The sequence below is a fragment of the Nannospalax galili genome, unplaced genomic scaffold (assembly GCF_000622305.1).
Source record: "Nannospalax galili isolate Female #2095 unplaced genomic scaffold, S.galili_v1.0 scaffold2406, whole genome shotgun sequence".
Classification (NCBI taxonomy): Eukaryota; Metazoa; Chordata; class Mammalia; order Rodentia; family Spalacidae; genus Nannospalax; species Nannospalax galili.
This window is the reverse complement of record NW_008355167.1, coordinates 2,387-19,152: the sequence shown is the minus strand read 5'-3', so window position 1 is coordinate 19,152 and position 16,766 is coordinate 2,387. Positions and strand designations below refer to the sequence as shown.

Sequence of the window (16,766 nt, the reverse complement as noted above, 5' to 3'; positions counted from 1 at the left end):
GATTAAGAAAGGGTTTCACAGATGGAGACAGAATTTGAAGAGGAACACAGCTGAGGCCACTGCCATCAGTTGGTACAGGTGGTACACTCACGAGATGTTGAGGTGGTAGGGTCAGTCATAAACAGTGTGTGGTATTGGATTGAGGTCAAGGAAAAGGAGAAATCAAGAACAATTTGTACAGAGATTCTACCTTGTGGTTGAGAAATACGACTGACAGAATGGCACCATCTCTTTCTGAACACTGTCCAGATTGTGATTGAAAATATGCTACTGCCTATTAAATCAACAGCTTTGATTTGTGTGCAAATAAATGATGACACTTGAAGAAGCGTGTCCTCTGTCTCTAAAAATGCTAGCTTTAAGAGAGAAAACTTAAGACCCAGATAGTATTTGTACCTTTTTTCTATCTGTAAGTCTACCTTTACTTTTCAGTTTTGTAGATTTTTTTGTTCATTTATTTTGTTTTCTTGGTTTTGTTTTGCTTTGAGATGGTTTTATCTCAAAATCTCAGGCTGGCTTCAAACTCAGAATGTAGCTGAAAATAAACTTGAACTTCTAATCCTCTTTTCTTCCACCTCACCAGTGCTGTGCAGGGATACAGGTCACCACTCCTACTTTATGTTGCGCTGGGGATCAAGTCAAGGACTCTGTGCATGCTAGGCAAACAAGCTGAGCTACATCCTTGACTGCATAAGTGTGTCTTTGGAAGAGAAAGGAATATGCAGAATGAGTACTTACTTACCTGTGTAGCTTATATCCAGAGAAGGTTTTAAGATGTTCTGTGCCATAGGCTATGATAACTCGCATGGTAAATTCTGACTACAGACAGCAGAAAGTGTATGCTTTGAAGGAGACCCATCACCCAGAGAACAGGGGGAGGCTGAAAAACAGTTAAAGGAAAAATTAGATATTGTGGAAAACATCTGGCTCAGAAAAACAGATGTGGATAAGAGATACTAGAATTTACAGAAAAACATTAACAGAGAATGAGATTTTTAACTATGCTGCTTTATAAACCACAATGATAAACAGAATTCAGATACTGCACCAGAAGTATCCCTAAAGTTTTTGGAACAGAATTGAGTAAATATTTCACAGCTTATTATGGGGTTGTCACTATTGTGATAAATGCTCAAGGACACAGCCTCAAGAGTAAGTCTGATCTACTCACTACCTTCCAAGCCTTATCGTCTTACTCTTTTGGCACTTACAAAATGCTTAGCCAGTGCGTATAGGTTTAGTAAGTGCATGAGCAAATTAAGCACATGCATCTAATGAGGGGAAAAAGAAGAATTGGCATCAAGTGAGACCAGGATCAGTACTGAGATCAGAGTCTAGATGAATATGTACTAGAAAACAGAAGTGGTGCAGAGACTGAGTAGGGAAGATCAGTAGTGGTGGAACTAGTAAGGACCGTGTGCTCCAGTAAGCCTAAACGCAGAAGGAACAAAACTGTGGGTAAATATTAGGAGAGAAAGACTTTTGAAAAGCAAACAGCAATCAATAAAAATGTGTATACTGTTTGCGATAGATGCTGGACTATTAGCCGGTTACACTGGGAAAGCACTTATTTTTTCAACAGCAAATAAATGAGTCTATTTGCTGGACTTTTTAATTTCCATTTTTTGGTTTCACTGACAAGGATAATGGTCTAATAAGAACTGAACAAACATGATAAAAGTAGAATCAAAGACTACACCAGAAATGGGAGTAATAGAGCATTTAATGTGTTTTGTTCATTTTGTTCTGTACTGGGGAGTGAACCTGGGCTTTGCATATGGCCTTGCATATGGCATTCTCCACTGACGTGTGTCCCAGGCCACAGATATAGCCCAGGCTTGCCTAGAACTTGTGATCTCCTTATTCATCCTTTTCAGTAATTTACTTCCTACTTGTGCAGCCACAGCTGGCTTAACCAGTTTTTGTTTTGTTGTATTTTGATTTTTTTTCTTTTTTGTCTTTTTTGAGACAGGGTCTCCCTGTAGCCCCAGCTGGCCTGGTACTTGCTATGTATACCAGGGTGGCCTTGAACTCACAGAGATCTGCCTGCCTTTGCCTCCTGAGTGCTGGGATTAAAGGTGTGCACCACCACACTCGGCCTTAACCAGTTTTATATTCATGTACTGAACATAGATGAATTATAATCCATAAAACTGAATGAATTTACGTTTACCACTAGAAATCCGAGGTCCTTAAGAAAATGTCTATTTGGAAATGGATTAGAGGGGGGCAAATATCTTACCTTAAAAAACAGTGGATAAAAGAATATAGACTCTGACCTCAATCTCTGGAAGTTAGCATATTGTGAAATAGATGTTTCTAAACACCCAAGAAAAGAAAAATAGTGAGCCCAAGAATGGGTTCTGTAGGAATGTGTCCTGCCTAATTAGGATGGCTTCTTTCTTTGATGGGATTATGAAAGGAACACCATGACAGTGTCCTTGTATTTGGATTTCAACAGGCTTTTGTCTTAATAGGCATATAGATAAAAATGGATATATATGGCCTGGACAAAATAGCATTTCTAAGTAATTTATAGCTAGTTGAAATGGTTTTGCATAGGAATGTGAATAAGCTGATGTCATCCTGGGAAGAAATTTCTAGTGATGAAACATTGTTCCTGGTCTTAACCCTGTCAGGTTCTTTTTATGAGTAACTTGGTAAGCAGCTTCAGTCTTGGCATAATGACAAAATGAATATTCAAAAAGATTCTGAAGTTTGGCATGATTATCCAAGACCAAAAAGTGATATTTGGTAGAAATAAAAATTATCATCTAAAATGTAGCTTTTTTTTCTTTGACATTTTGGTTCATTGAAATAGAGTCTCACTATGTAGTCCAGGCTGGCCTGAAACTTACAGTCCTCCTTCCTCTACCTTTCCAGTGCTAGGATTACAGGTGTGTGGTGCTACACCCAACTACTAGATTTCTTTTTAAATTTCACAAATACAGGCTTAACTAAAGGCCGTGGATGTGTTTTCAGTGTATATATGCGGACTTGCAGTTTTAGTTGATTGCAAATGTGGTGTCAGTTGATGCTTTTGCGTGTGTGTCCCAAAGCCAACATAGTCATAGGCTGTCAGAATTGAAGTTTGGCATCTAGATCAAGGAAGGCTCTAATCCCTGCACACTGCTGATCAGATACATCTCAGGTATGTTTGGTTCTGGGCGCTCTGTTTTAAGAGCGGAATCATAAAACAGCATACATCTAGAAAATAGAGCTAGCATGAGATACATTTCTCTCCATCATTCATGAGATATTCATGAAGTGGCTGATGGGTGCCCAGCTGTGACGTTAGAGGATTCATGGATGTGTAACCTATGGAAGAGAATAAAGCAGGTATAGAAACTGTATTTTAAAGTGCATTGTGCCATCTTTTAGGACATATTTGACCTAACATCTGTTAACCCAGAGGGTAGAGATAGAATAAGCAAAAAAAATTCACAAGGAGACAGATTCCCAATATGTAAGGAACATTTCTTGTGAGCTAAAATTATACTTTTAATTAAGCTTCCCCAAGGTCACATTGCTAATAAATTGCAGAAGGTAAAAAACTTATTTCTAGACTCACTGACCAAAGCCTTGATGTTACAGAGGTTCTGTTTTGAAGGGAGGTTGGGTAAGTTTCCTTCTAGTTCTCAAGGTGTATGTTCCTCTAAGTCACTTGCTATAAATGCTCCTTAGTGGTTCTCAGTGTTTACATGTGTGGAATTGGTCAACTTGATAAAGATTACTTCTAAGGTTCTACAGGCAATTTTTTAAAGTTCCTTGATTAAGAATGTTTAAATTCTTTTTTTTTTTTTGCCTTTTTAATTTTTATTTTATTTTTTTAGACAATGCAAATAGCCTAGCATCTATAACTTACATGTAACTAATAAAAAAATAACTGTATGTGCCTAGATATAAAAGCAAGGAGCTCAGATTCTTGAGTTGTAGCATAAGCAGGGGTAGGTAGGTCTTCTCTTGATGGAGTTATTTTAAAGATGTGGATTCATAACCTAAAACATTACAGCAGAAGTCTAGGGAAGTTTGTACGTACTCAGTAATCCATTTTAGATTTTACAATAGGCATTGGAAGAAAGAGGATGGCGTTTCGTACCTCAAAGTTCATTTCCTCCTCATTATTCTCTTATACAGGACAGGAAAGGATGATGGCTTGAACATACAGTCAGAGGGCAACAATATTGAACTTTCTCAGACACAGTTCAGTAGTCTGGCCAGTTATGGGACTGAGAAGCCTAGAACTGCAAACTGACAGTGGGGACTGTGTGTAAACACAAGAAGGGTGTATAGCAGGAAGACAGAGGCCTGGGAAAGGAATCAGAGTTTGTACAGAGAAGCTGCTTTTTCGAGTATGAAATTGTCAAAAGCAACTTACTTAATGGGAAAAGGCCTTGAGTCCACACTATGTCTCCCTAAGACCTGGTTTCTCTCCCACCCTATAGATACATTCGTGCTGCCAAGCACTGAGCCAGTGCTCAGTGTGCTGAGACCAGCACAGTGTTCATGGTGTAAGACATTACTGTCATTTCAGGGACAGTGAAATGGGTATTGGTTTAGCTGAATACATGGCTTGGACTTTTTCCTCTTCTCAGAACTCTTAGTCTGTTATGCTACTTTGTTTTGAAATTTTTCTGAAAACGTCTGTCTACAGTAAGAAATAAATCTTACATGGCAGCTTCTTTTGGACACACACATACCTACAAATACATGCAAACATTAATTCTGCACACACACACATATACGTACATAAAAAACAAGATATCCTAAAGTATAACGCACTTCTCCATTTTCTATTCTAATCTATTTCTACTTAGAGTTTTAAAATGTTGCTACAAATAATAAAGCATGTCCTCCAATGATGTCCCGCCTCCAGTGATGTCCAGTTCAAAGTAAGAAATATGCTATGCTAAACTACCAGGCTTAAAACTCACTAGAAAAGTAGCTGGATACATTGGATCCACAAGACGCTGATCTAAGGCAGTGATTCTCAACTGAGCCATTTTATGCTAAGGGGATGTGGGGCAATATCTAGAGATAGTTTGGTAGTCAGAGGTAGCATCTAGTTGAGGTAGAGGGTTGAGGATGTTTGCTCAACACTTTATAATGTGTAGAACAGTCCCTCACATCAGAGAATTAGCACCAAACCATCAGGAGCTATCGAAGCTGAAATCCCTGCTTTATGCTTTAAAGGTCATAAGATGAGTCAACACTTCTAACCTGTTGTTAAGTCTCTTTCAAATGATAGAAACTATCTGCAGACATGAGAACAGAATATTGAAAATCTGCTGTAACCTGATTATCTTTTCCCTCTTTTTCTTTGAGCTGTATTTGGTATCTCGGGATGAGTTAGAGCATAATCCTTGTGGGCTGTCTGAGATGTATAGCCCAGTAGATAGCCAGTCCATAATTAAGAGGTCTGTTATTGCACCAGGAATTTTCGTTTGAATGTTGCTATTGTTTTTGCAGATATTTTCTACTTTATATTACATAGTTCTCTTTGTCTCTAAGCCACAGTGATTCAGGACCCTACCTCTCTTAGCTATGCAGCTTTCTTAGAAAAGAAGTGAAGGGAACTTAACTGGATTAGAGATGGTCTCTAAAGTTTTCCCCCCTTACTCATGAGACTTGATTCTGCTGTTTTGATGGGACATGACCTTCTAACCTTGAAGTGCCATCTTAAGCCCTGTCTCCTTTTTAGCCCCTGCTCTATTCCTCTATCTGTAGTTATTTCAGACCAGGTTCTCCTGAACGTGGGACAGCATGCACTCTGCCTTTAATGGCAAGCTCTAATCTTCACACCCTCCGTCCATGTCCATACCTGTCAGAGGAGATGCTGCTTACATGCCCCAGATGTCCTAAGGCAATTTGTTGTATTGTTTAGCCTTTTCTGGGGGAAGAGAAAGGGGGTATTGGTTTTGTTTGTTATTTGGGGGGCTTCTAATAAGGCTTCCATTCAGAGGTGGCTTGACAGACTAAAGCTCAATTTGTGTTTTCCCCCTTTTTTGGTGGGGGAATAGAGGTAAAGTGACAGAAAGAGCTCTCGCTAAATCAAATATCAGACCTGGAACAGTGATGGAAAATAAAACCAGTGCTACTTGAGGCTATTCTCTGCCATATTTATTTTAGCTTGTTTACTTCATCTGTCTTGTGTTACATAAACAATAGTATTTGTGTTAGTAAATGGTGCAGTATAAGTAACATAATAAATAGTGAGAGACGTGTGTGTTTATAGCCACCTTGAAATTTTAGAACTCTGTTAGCCTAAGAGTAAATAAGTTGATTGTATGGCACACTCCTATGATACCAGCACTCAAAAGGTAAGGCAGGAAGATTACAACTTCAAGGTCATTCTGGGCTACATAGTGAGATCCCATCACACACACACACACAAAGTGGGGCAGGGGGCAGTCATTGATACCAACAGATTCCAGAAACTGAGCCTTGAAACTCCACTGTGGTTCCATCCCCTTACTTTAAGGGAGCTGTAGCAATACAGATCTGTTTTTTAACCTTTACATTCCTGTGTTAAGAATAGAAAAACATGGGGCTAGAGAGATGTCTCAGCAATTAAGAGTTTGCTGCTCTTACAGAGGACAAGAGTTTGGTTCTCAAAACCCACATTGGGTAGTTCACAACCACTTGTTACTATAGCTCCAGAAAATCTGACACCCTCTTTTGACCTTTGACAGCACCCATGCACATACATGCACATAGAAATACATATAAATGAGTAATAAATAAACTTTTTTAAAAAATAAATAAAATTGTTTATGGGCTAGATCAGCAGTTAAGAGCACTGGCAACTCTTACAGAGGATCCAGGTTCAGTTCCTAGAACCCACATGGAGACTAACGGCCATTTGTAACACCAGCTCCACAGGATCCAACCCCACTTCTGACCTCCAAGGGCATTGTATGACATGGGTGCACTTACATACGTGTAGGCAAAACACTCATAAAATAAAAATAAACATTTTAAAAAATAAATAACAACTTTAGAAAGAATAGAATAACATGGAATAGACAGAGGAAGGGAGAAAATGAGAAAGGATCGTGGGTGATGCTCTTTAACGCTCCTACACTTTGCCTTCTCTGCTGTGGATCAGTTTCCAAGTTAGCCCAGTAGGACCAAGGGAGTCAGTAAAGTGAGAAAAGTAGTTGGCCGCATGGAACATTTCTTAGAGAAAAGTGACAGAATAAGAGAAAGGGAACACGGAACAGAGAGAATGGAGAAAGCTCACTCCTGTCCATTGTTTCCAAGAACTATCTGGTGTTTGCTTCCATTTACCACCTTGGAATCATCGTATATAATACTAAAGTATATCTTAGATAGAAACTGGATTAAATAACGGCTTACAAGTTTTAGCTACTGTGGTGTATGAGAAACACAGCATTTAGGCAGGCAGCTGTGGTGGCAGTTTTCTTGGTTTGCACTCTGGTTTTCCCTGCTAGACTGCAGTGTTCATTGTTCATAGCAAGGTACCACCCCTCAAGCTGTGTGCACTCGAGGAAGGATTTCTTCCCTAGTGTTCTCCACTTGCTGCCTAGGACTGGGAAGTGAAGTCAGGATAGGAAAAAGCAGAGCTGCAGAAGAAGCCTGGGCATGAGGAGACTTCTGGAAAGAAGCGTTTATGTCACATGTGGCCTGTAAGGTGTGAGAAAGCATGAGAAAGGCTCACACTGCAGCTTCCTGTGCATAGGAGCTACTCTGGAACCTTCTCTACCCCTCATTTGTAGCCCTGAAGTTTGTTCTATTTCTGTCATTTGCCAGACATTCCTAGGGCTGATTTCCAGGGCCTTCTGTTGACCAGCTCTGTGCCTCAACCTGGCCCTGCTTTACATGGCTTTGTTTCCTCAGGTTCCAGTGCTTGTTGACAGTGCTGCTGATTTGCTCCCATTTGGCTCATTGGCTCAGTCCTGTCATCAGGAGTTTACTTTTGCCATTTCAGGCTTCGATTCTTTGTCCTGATTTTTTTGTCACACTTAGAGTTTGAGAAGTTGTAGTCATAGAGACTGTATAAATTCATATTTTGCCACATAGTAAAAGTTGTTTCACATCTCACGTTGGTGCATGAGATGCTAAGTCACTATGGATGAGAGCAAAGAGCACATCCTTGCAATAATGCAATGTGAGATCCTCTCCTCATTGGATGAATTAATGTGAATCCCAAAGAATCCAGCTCCTGTCTTATAATACATGCCCAGAAGATGGCTGAAGTATCAGATTCACTTTTGTATAAGGAAAGATCATGTGGATACTGAGATTACTTTGAAGAGTTTGCATCCCAGGCATTATTAGCACCAAAGGGCCAGCTGGCTTATTATTTGTGTATGTGAATGAGAAGCTGAGCTTCATCCTGGCTACATGTGTCTTAATGCTAGGATTTCCCAGTATTCTAGAAGACTCTAGTTAGTAAGACTTTGCTCCATCCTTCCAGTCTTAGATGAGAGCCTAGTATACATTGTTCTCCTTAGTAAAAGGTGTAGAAGTGTGTGTGGCTTGAGGTGAAGGAGGGACCCCCGGGGCCACTTAATCCCTTGCAGAGAACCTGATCAGGCCATGCAGCCACCTCCCTCTGGTGCCCCTCTTCTATAAACAGGAACAGGAATTCTTCTTGCCACTGGATCCCTCTTGTCAGGCGGCTTAGGCCTGCTCAATGAAAAGCCCTCTGAAAAGGAGATGCAGCCCTAATAATAACAGATACGATCGTGATGGCTATTCTGGGCAAGAGCAGCTTTGTGCCACTCTTGATCTCCATTGATGTTTGCCATTCTTGCCCTGCTGTTACCTTTCAGACTTCCTATTCTTAGAATCATTTGTGAGCCCTGGGCTTGGGGGGTTGCAGCCCCCAGGGCTGGAATGCCCAGCTTGAGAGGAATGCAGACTGTCTGGCAGAGTGGAGGTTAAATAAAGTTTACCTTGTCAGCCCCTCTGCTCTTGGATGGAAGACAGTTAATTCGGGGTATAAGAGCAATGGTGTGAGCTGCCATGTAGTGTGGTCTCAAACAGCCCTCAGGGCAGGAGTTGAAGTGTTTGATGGTCCACTCACAACCAGTCTAGCCATGCTCTCTAAGGACATACATACTAAGGAGGCCTCAGCAGGAACTATGTCACTGTGAAAAAATACAGAGACAACTGCAGAGACTGTTGACATACCTTCCAGGTTTTCAGCTGAGTTCCAGAATTGGCAAATCTGCTCCTCAGAGTTATTGACTCGTGTTCAAAAGCAAGACAAAGGGGGGAATGGAGAATATCTGTGTTATCATGAGAACAGCTGTCTGTCAGCAAACATTTCTTGAGCAGTAAGGTACTTTGGGGAATTTTTAAGAAGTATAGACACAGAATCCTCTGGTACTGATAAATTAGTTGAAGAAGTAGAGCTATAAACACATGAGAAAATAATTTGTATTCCATTGTAAAATGTTAGTAGCAAGTCTGTGCTACAGCACTGAATGCCAAAGGAGGTACTAGGAGGAGAGCACTTCTGACTGGGCTGGTCAAGGATGGTTTCACGGAGGTAGGCGTGTTTAAGTGGGGCCTTTCAGAAGAGGAGGGGAGTTTGTGGATGAGAAGATTATAAGAAAATTACGGGTGTAGGAAATCTTCAAGACAGATTGAAGGCCAGTGGACATACAGAGTGGAAGGGTGGAGGATGAAGAGATTGTGTAAAATCACCAAAGGCTTAACTCTGAGGCAGTGTGTGCAGGTTACTGAGATTGCAATGCTTCCCACTGGGGGAGTACTGGAAAAGTTAGGTGCAGCCTTACCCCGAGAGTCCTCAGTCTTCTCTGCCAAATTCTAGTGAATATTATTACAATTGCTTATCCTGAAATTGTGATCCCAGCTGTTGAGTTGGCTTGGTTTCCATTGTGAGAGTTGGGGCCAACTCTGCCCTGTTCTGGTTGCTCACACAATTCATGCCATCTTAGTGCATTCTCTCTACTGTAAGGAAATACCGTAAAGTAGGTGGACTATAAACAACAGAAATCCACTTCTCATACTTCTGAAGGCTGGAAAGTCTAGGATCCAGGCACTAGCAGATTCAGTAATCCACTTCCTGGGACGTAGACTTCCATCTTCTCTCTCTGTCTTTACTTGGTAAAAGGTGAGGGATCTGTCTTAGGTCTCCTTTATGCGAGCACTCTAATCATATTCACAAGGGCTCCTTCCCCATGACCTAATCATCTCAGAGCCTAATATCATCATCTGGAAGTTAAGATTTCAACATGTAAGTCAGGAGGGAGACATAAACTTTCAGCCCATGCCTTGAAAACTCCTGGATTTTCTAAGCTTTCTTCTCTCATCTACCACAGGTGGCTAGAGGTACAGGTGGCTAATCTAACATGTCCCCGGCACTGGGTGCAGTACCTCCGACTTCTTCGGGAATCCATCTGGCCTGGTGGAGTTTTACCTAAGTTTCCACGGCCAGTAAGAACTCAAGAACAGAAAGTCGCTACTAAGAAGCAGGCTTTGGAAAGCTTGATGGGTGTCCTGCCAGGTGACTGAACCAATGACATGGATGATACTGATGACGTATACTCTTCCATCCTGCTTTGCCATCACTACCCCATACTCATCCCTATTTTTAAAAGGGTCCTCAAAGTAGCTAGATTCAAAATCCTATTGAGCCACTTCTCCTGCTTACAAACAGTATAATGGCTGTGATTCTCTTATCCCCAACTCAAGTGATGGCAAGGGAATGAAAGGGATTACTTTGTTGTGGCCTAAATACTAGGAGACAGTCCTGCAGATTCTTTGGTTAAAAACTTTGGGGCATGTCTGAGGAAGCTGTTCCTGCAGGGGCAGGTCTCAGAGCCATCCCCACCAGAAGATGATGTTGAGTTCTCTACCAGCTCATGGCTTTTGTAACCAGGGAAGAACATGGTGTGTCCTGCAGAGCTCACACTTGATAAACTGAATCCTTAGCAATAGTAAAAACACAGCCTGGGGAAGGGTTTTCCCCCTCTTCTCTTTTGTTGTTTTTGGAGGGCAGGAAAGGCAGTTTGTTGTCTGTGGCTGTGGCAACCAGAGAAGAGTAATGAACTCAGCTCTGGAGAATCAGTTTGATTAATCTGTATTCCAACATAAACTGTGACCTCAAACGTAGTACCTGTACTTTTTGTGGCACATTGCAAAGCTTTCCCTTGAGGCCCATTCTTAGTTACATACCTAACTTAAGAATAACATTTTTCTCTGTTTTATGGATTTTCTTTTGGCTATGTGACTTGGAGGTATGCTAGAAGTACCCAGTCTGTGAGATGGCAGAGATCCTAGAGACTTGTTCTTTGATTCTAAGGCTTTGGTAGTCACAACTGTCCTATCTGACTTTTTCTTCAGATTTTTTAGTAGAAATCCTGGGTGTGAACAGGTGCCGGCTGAGCTGGAGTCTAGTCCTGGAGTCATTCCAGCAACCCCTCACCAACAGGTAGGCTGGGACATGCATACTCAGCACAGTGGATCCATTTGTGATTGCAGGTGGCAGGGTTGGTAAATACGGAGCCCACAGTCAGAATGGGATTATTTGTCTGACCTACTCTGCCTGGGCCGCTGACTGCACAGTTCATTCTCCAGGTTCTACACACACTAAGTGCAAGCCATGCTGCAGCTTCTGAGCAGGTACCTTCATGACCATAAGCTGCTATAGCACCAGCCACTGTTTGTATTTGAGAGAACTCAGTGTAGGCCTTCACATCAGCTACTAAACATGCACTGTTAACCTCCAGGCAAGAATGGTACTTGAGACTAAATTTTATAAGATTTCACTTCTTTTTTTACACAGTTATATTAGCTCATTAGCACTACACTGATGAACCGTGTCTATCAGTTCTTCCCAACATCTGTGAGTCTATATTAACACTGCAAGAACATACCCTGGCCTGTGTATTTCAGGCCACATAATGACTGTCAACACAGGTTCCCAGCTTCACAGCAAAGCTGTGATTAGTACTGGGATTAAAAGTTGTCATTGCTTATTGGGATATAGACAAGAATGTAAAGTTGGAATCAGATAAAGGAACTGAAAAATGCTGAATAAAGACTTCTAGAAAATTTCAGAAGAGATAGATTCCATCCCTAAGACTAAAAGGCTTTGGAAAAGTATCAAATACCCTTGCACCCCTCTTTCAAAGCCTATCCCAGATTGAACTATGTCTCTTAAGTCTCAGTCCTCAAGGACCTGGTCTTGTCTTAATTCATGTAGAGTAGCTTGTAATTCTATAGTGATTCATTATTAGAAGCAGTAGTTGTCTATAATCTGGCATAATAGTAGGTTTTCTCAAAGTTCTACAGAATAGCACCAATGTGCTGACGTAACTGTGTAAAGAGAAGTGGCACTATTATCTGGTCTCAAGTACTATTCTTGCCTTTGCTGGTGTCCTAGTTGCTTTCTATTGCTATGATAAAACACTCTGGCCAAAGCCAACTTGGAGAGGAAAGGGTTTATTTCAGCTTACAGTACAGTCCTTCATCAAGGAAAGCCAGAGCAGGAGCTCGGGGTAGGAACCTAGAGGCAGGAGCTAAGGCAGAGACCACAGTACTTACTAGCTTGCTCTTCTGGCCTGTGATCAGCCTGTTTCATACAGAACCTAGGACCACCTGCCAAGGGTGGCACCATCCACAGTGGGCTGGACCATCCCACATCACTCAACAATTAAGAAAATGCCCCACACATTGGCCAGAGGGAATCTGATGGAAGCAATTCCCAGTTGATGTTCCCTCTTCCTAGGAGTGTCAAGTTCACAGCCGAAGCTACCCAGCACAGTTGGGTTGTAGCCTTTAGTAGTGCAATAAATATTTATTTCATAGCAGCTGCTTTATAGACTGTTGAAGTTTATGATAATAATTGAAGCATCTTATATTTCTTGTATTTCTCTTCTAACTTCTATCCATTTGTTTCAGACATTTGATTTACTGCCTTGGAGACATCATCCTGGAGTTCTTGGATCTCAGTGCCTCTGTTGAGGAGTCTGCCACAACCACCTCTGCCTCAGATTCCCCAAGCAACCCAAAGAGGACGGGTGTTCCCCCTAGTTAGGAGTTATTCATGCATTCTTCAAAGACTGGGAAAAGATATATATTCAGACACCTAGAGACCAGTTAGGATGCCTGTGCCCTCTGGAGCTAGGCCAGGTATCAATGACTAATCCTAGGTATCAGTGACTCAGTTCTCCCACCATTCTCCCTTAGTAACAGGTGATAGGGAAATACGTCCCAATTGCATGAATGTCTATAGTTCTGTTGTAGTGTGTGGACTGCTGCTGGTGGGTAGGTCCTATTTGTGTGGAAATGGAAGCTATGAAGTAAAGATTTCTCCTTTGTCTTCTGACTACCAAGGTGGTTTGCCAACAGCCTGGTTCTATGCGTACATGTGCCTGATCCACCAGTGCACAAGTTTTGGGTAGTACAGGAGAAAAACTATAGCCAGATTTCCTTGGAGGAGAAAACAATCTTCAGAGTTCCCTTTTCCTACCTGGAAACTAAAAGTTCATTTGTGATCACTCCTTGATCCTGCCTAGTTTCCCAGCAATTCCAGAAGAAGAGGGAAGGAAAGTTTTTCTCAAGGGACTTCTTGCTCATTGGCTATTTTCTAACACCGCATCCTTATAGAGGATATCACAAAGGCTGTTTCCTTGGGTGGCTATACTTTTCCTGTCCAGAGGCTTCAAAACACATGATCAAGTTTCTGATAAATCCACCCCACCCTTCACACCCTTTCCTGAAAGAGATTACAGCACAGATTTTGTTAAGTTTCCTCTCAGTCCCTACCCAAGAGCTAATGAGCTTTTGGATTTATAACATTCCCTCTATCTTCAACATAATTGCATGACAAGTTACGTATTTGCCCTCAGTGTTTCTAAGGGAAGGAAAGTACTTGCTCTGTGGCTGAGGATGCAAAAAGACTAGAAACCAGGGGATGAGGGGGTCTCTGTTCACAAGTCTTTGACTAGAAACATTTGGTCCAAATACATGATGTAGCAGATTTGCAGGATGTAGATTTTACTTCCTGTTCCTTAAGGATTGGTTTAGTTCTTAAGAAGCCAGCAGTGTAAGCAGCTGCACTGTGACCGACACTAGTATCCACTGGAAAGATGGAGCCGTTCAGAGGAACTGCTAGAAGAAAAGGAGCCAGACAGAAATTCACAAGGCCCAATACATGCGTGTGACTGGCTGGCATGATGTGGTACCAAACGAAGACCATGGCTGACCCCTGAGCTCTCTAGCATCATATGTGACTATCCCCTACTTTCACTGAACTACAGCATCCATGTGGGTAAGGGTCTTCCACATGGGTGGGAATGGGTGAGGCCTCAAAAGCCAACATCAAAGTTTTCATAGACTCTGAAGTATGGGATGCACATGCAAAGTTGTTCATAGAAAAAAGTTGCAAAATCATATTACCCCCACTGCCCTGAGAGGCTCATAACCATAAATTCTATTCTGATGTAACTGGAATGCTTAGATGTGCTATTCTTGCACACCTAAGGCAAGAAGGTAAATGAGATAAAGTTTCATGGCTTCTTCTGGCCTTAAAACTTGTTGGCTCCAAAGTTCTTAAGCATCTCCTACCTTCAGCCTTCAGTGGCATAGGTAGCTCAATATACTGTCTTCTGAGTGCCTGCGGGGTTGTGGGTTCAAGGGACACCTTAGAGCTGATCCTTTGGCTCCTGCGGTATGGACCATTTTATTCTGTATAGGTGGAGGTGGGAAGCCCTGATTTCTGCTACTCTTTGCTCCCCATACCTGCCACTCTCATGTACCTAGCCATCTACATTGCTTTGGCTCTGCAACCAGTTTGGGCTCACATGTGCCACAGAAGGTAAGTTGAGTGGGAAGCCCTGATTTCTGCTACTCTTTGCTTCCCATACCTGCCACTCTCGTGTACCTAGCCATCTACATTGCTTTGGCTCTGCAACCAGTTTGGGCTCACATGTGCCACAGAAGGTAAGTTGATAACCTGACACACCATGAAATCCCTGAGGCAATAAATTCTAAGAAACCTTTTGACTTTTCCAGCCCACAGAACTTCCTTGTATTTCATGTTATATGAGACCCCACCTCTACTCCATCTGCTCCCAAAAGGTAGGCTGTCCTCAGACTCTCCTTTTAACCCAGGAAGGAAATAAATATCACCAAGGCAATAATCAAAACCCATCTGGCTTTGAGAAAGACCCTCCATATTTGGGTAGCAGGTTCAGACAACAAGAGATGATCAGCATTTGGGAGAGCCACAGGTATCAGGGAATGACACTCCAATTGGAAGTGGGATAAAAATGGAGGCTTTGGGCCCATGCTGACCCACTTTTCTTCTTTATTTTTTCTTTCTATTTTTGGGTGGGTATTTATTTGTGACTAAGTTTACACATTCAACTCAGAATTTTAGTATTTGAATTAAGATCAACACCCTGTTTCTCTTCTTAGTAGCACATTTATTTAAAAGATGAGAGATGGATACTGAGTTCTTTCTGTCAAATTCTAAATGTGATCCTTGCCATTACTTGAATTCAAGAAAGCTGTGTTTAATCATCAAAGATAGCCCACATTTATTTTCATACTTGTGGCTCAGATTTCATAAAACCTAGGGGAACATATATTCCTGAATCTGATCATAGGAACATGTACAAATTTTAAAATTACTGGAAGTTACCCTAATTTCCAGTATACAGGATGATTTTTTTTATTGTTGTAAAGGAACAAAGTACAAGGTCTGCCCTCTTAAAAATTTAAATGGTGCAGTGCATTTTTGCCTATAAATGCTTGTACCGCAGAGCTCTAAAAGCTTCATCTCCTGTAACTAAAACTTTGTACCCAGTACACAACAGCCTCTCATTTCCCCCTGGTGGGTGGTGGTGGTGGAGAAATCACCATTCCACTTTCTGTTTATATGAATTTATATGTGTGTTGGTTAGTTTCTGTCAGCTTAATACAAACTAGCGTCTCCTAGGAAGAGGGAACTTCAACTGAAGAATTTCCCAGATCAGATTGGCCTGTGACTATACTGTGAGGCATTTTCTCAATTGTTAATTGATATAGGAGGGCCCAACCCACTATGAGTGTGCCTTCCCTAGGCAGGTGGGTCTAGGCTGTATAAGAAAACTAGCTGAGGAGGCTGGAGAGATGGCTCAGCAGTTAAAAGAGCACTGGCTGTTCTTACAAAAGATCCAGGTTAGAATCCCAGCCACAACAGGGTGGCTAACAACCGTGTGTAACTCCAGTTCCAGGGGATCCAACACCCTCTTCTGTCCCTGTGGGCACTGCACGACACGGGTGCACTTATACACATAGGCATAACACTCATACACATAAAATAAAAATGAAAGAAAAAAAAAGAAAAGCTTAACTAGCCAGTAAGCAGTGTTGCTCCATAGTCTGTACTTCAGGTCCTGCCTCCAGGTTCCTGCTTGAGCTCCTGCTCTGGCTTCCCTTGATGATGGACATAACCTGTAAGCTGAAATAAACCCTTTCCTCCCCCACGCTGGGTTTGATCAGTGTTTTCATTACAGCATCAAAGAGCAAACTAAATTGCACAGTAAGTGGAATCATGCAACATGTACCCTATGACCGGTTCATTTCACTTAGCGTATTATGTCTTCCAGGTTCATCCATGTTTGTGACAATTTCTTTTTGAAGACGCAATAATAGCCATTTTATAGCTATGCCGCATTTCCTTCATCTGTTCATCCACTGATGGGCATTTAGGTCGCTTTCATTTCCTGGTTATTTTGAGTAATTGAATGAAAATGGGAGTGTAAATATTGTATAGCACC

The 16,766-nt window shown here is 41.7% G+C and overlaps 1 protein-coding gene across 4 annotated transcripts in view; it reads left to right on the top strand.

Annotated features, from left to right (window-relative positions):
* The window catches only part of Snx19 (sorting nexin 19), a 41,121-nt gene extending 27,796 nt beyond the window's left edge, over nucleotides 1-13,325 (top strand). For 2 of the 4 annotated variants that reach the window (XM_008852287.3, XM_008852289.3), the window contains 3 exons: nucleotides 10,317-10,501; nucleotides 11,341-11,428; nucleotides 12,901-13,325. In XM_008852287.3, coding sequence (XP_008850509.1) covers nucleotides 10,317-10,501; nucleotides 11,341-11,428; nucleotides 12,901-13,036 — 409 coding nt within the window. In that variant the 3' untranslated portion in view covers nucleotides 13,037-13,325. Of the gene's footprint in view, nucleotides 1-10,316; nucleotides 10,502-11,340; nucleotides 11,429-12,900 lie in introns of those variants that run through there. The other 2 variants (XM_008852288.3, XM_017802968.2) reach the window with 2 other exon arrangements.
* Nucleotides 13,326-16,766: the final 3,441 nt, after the last annotated feature.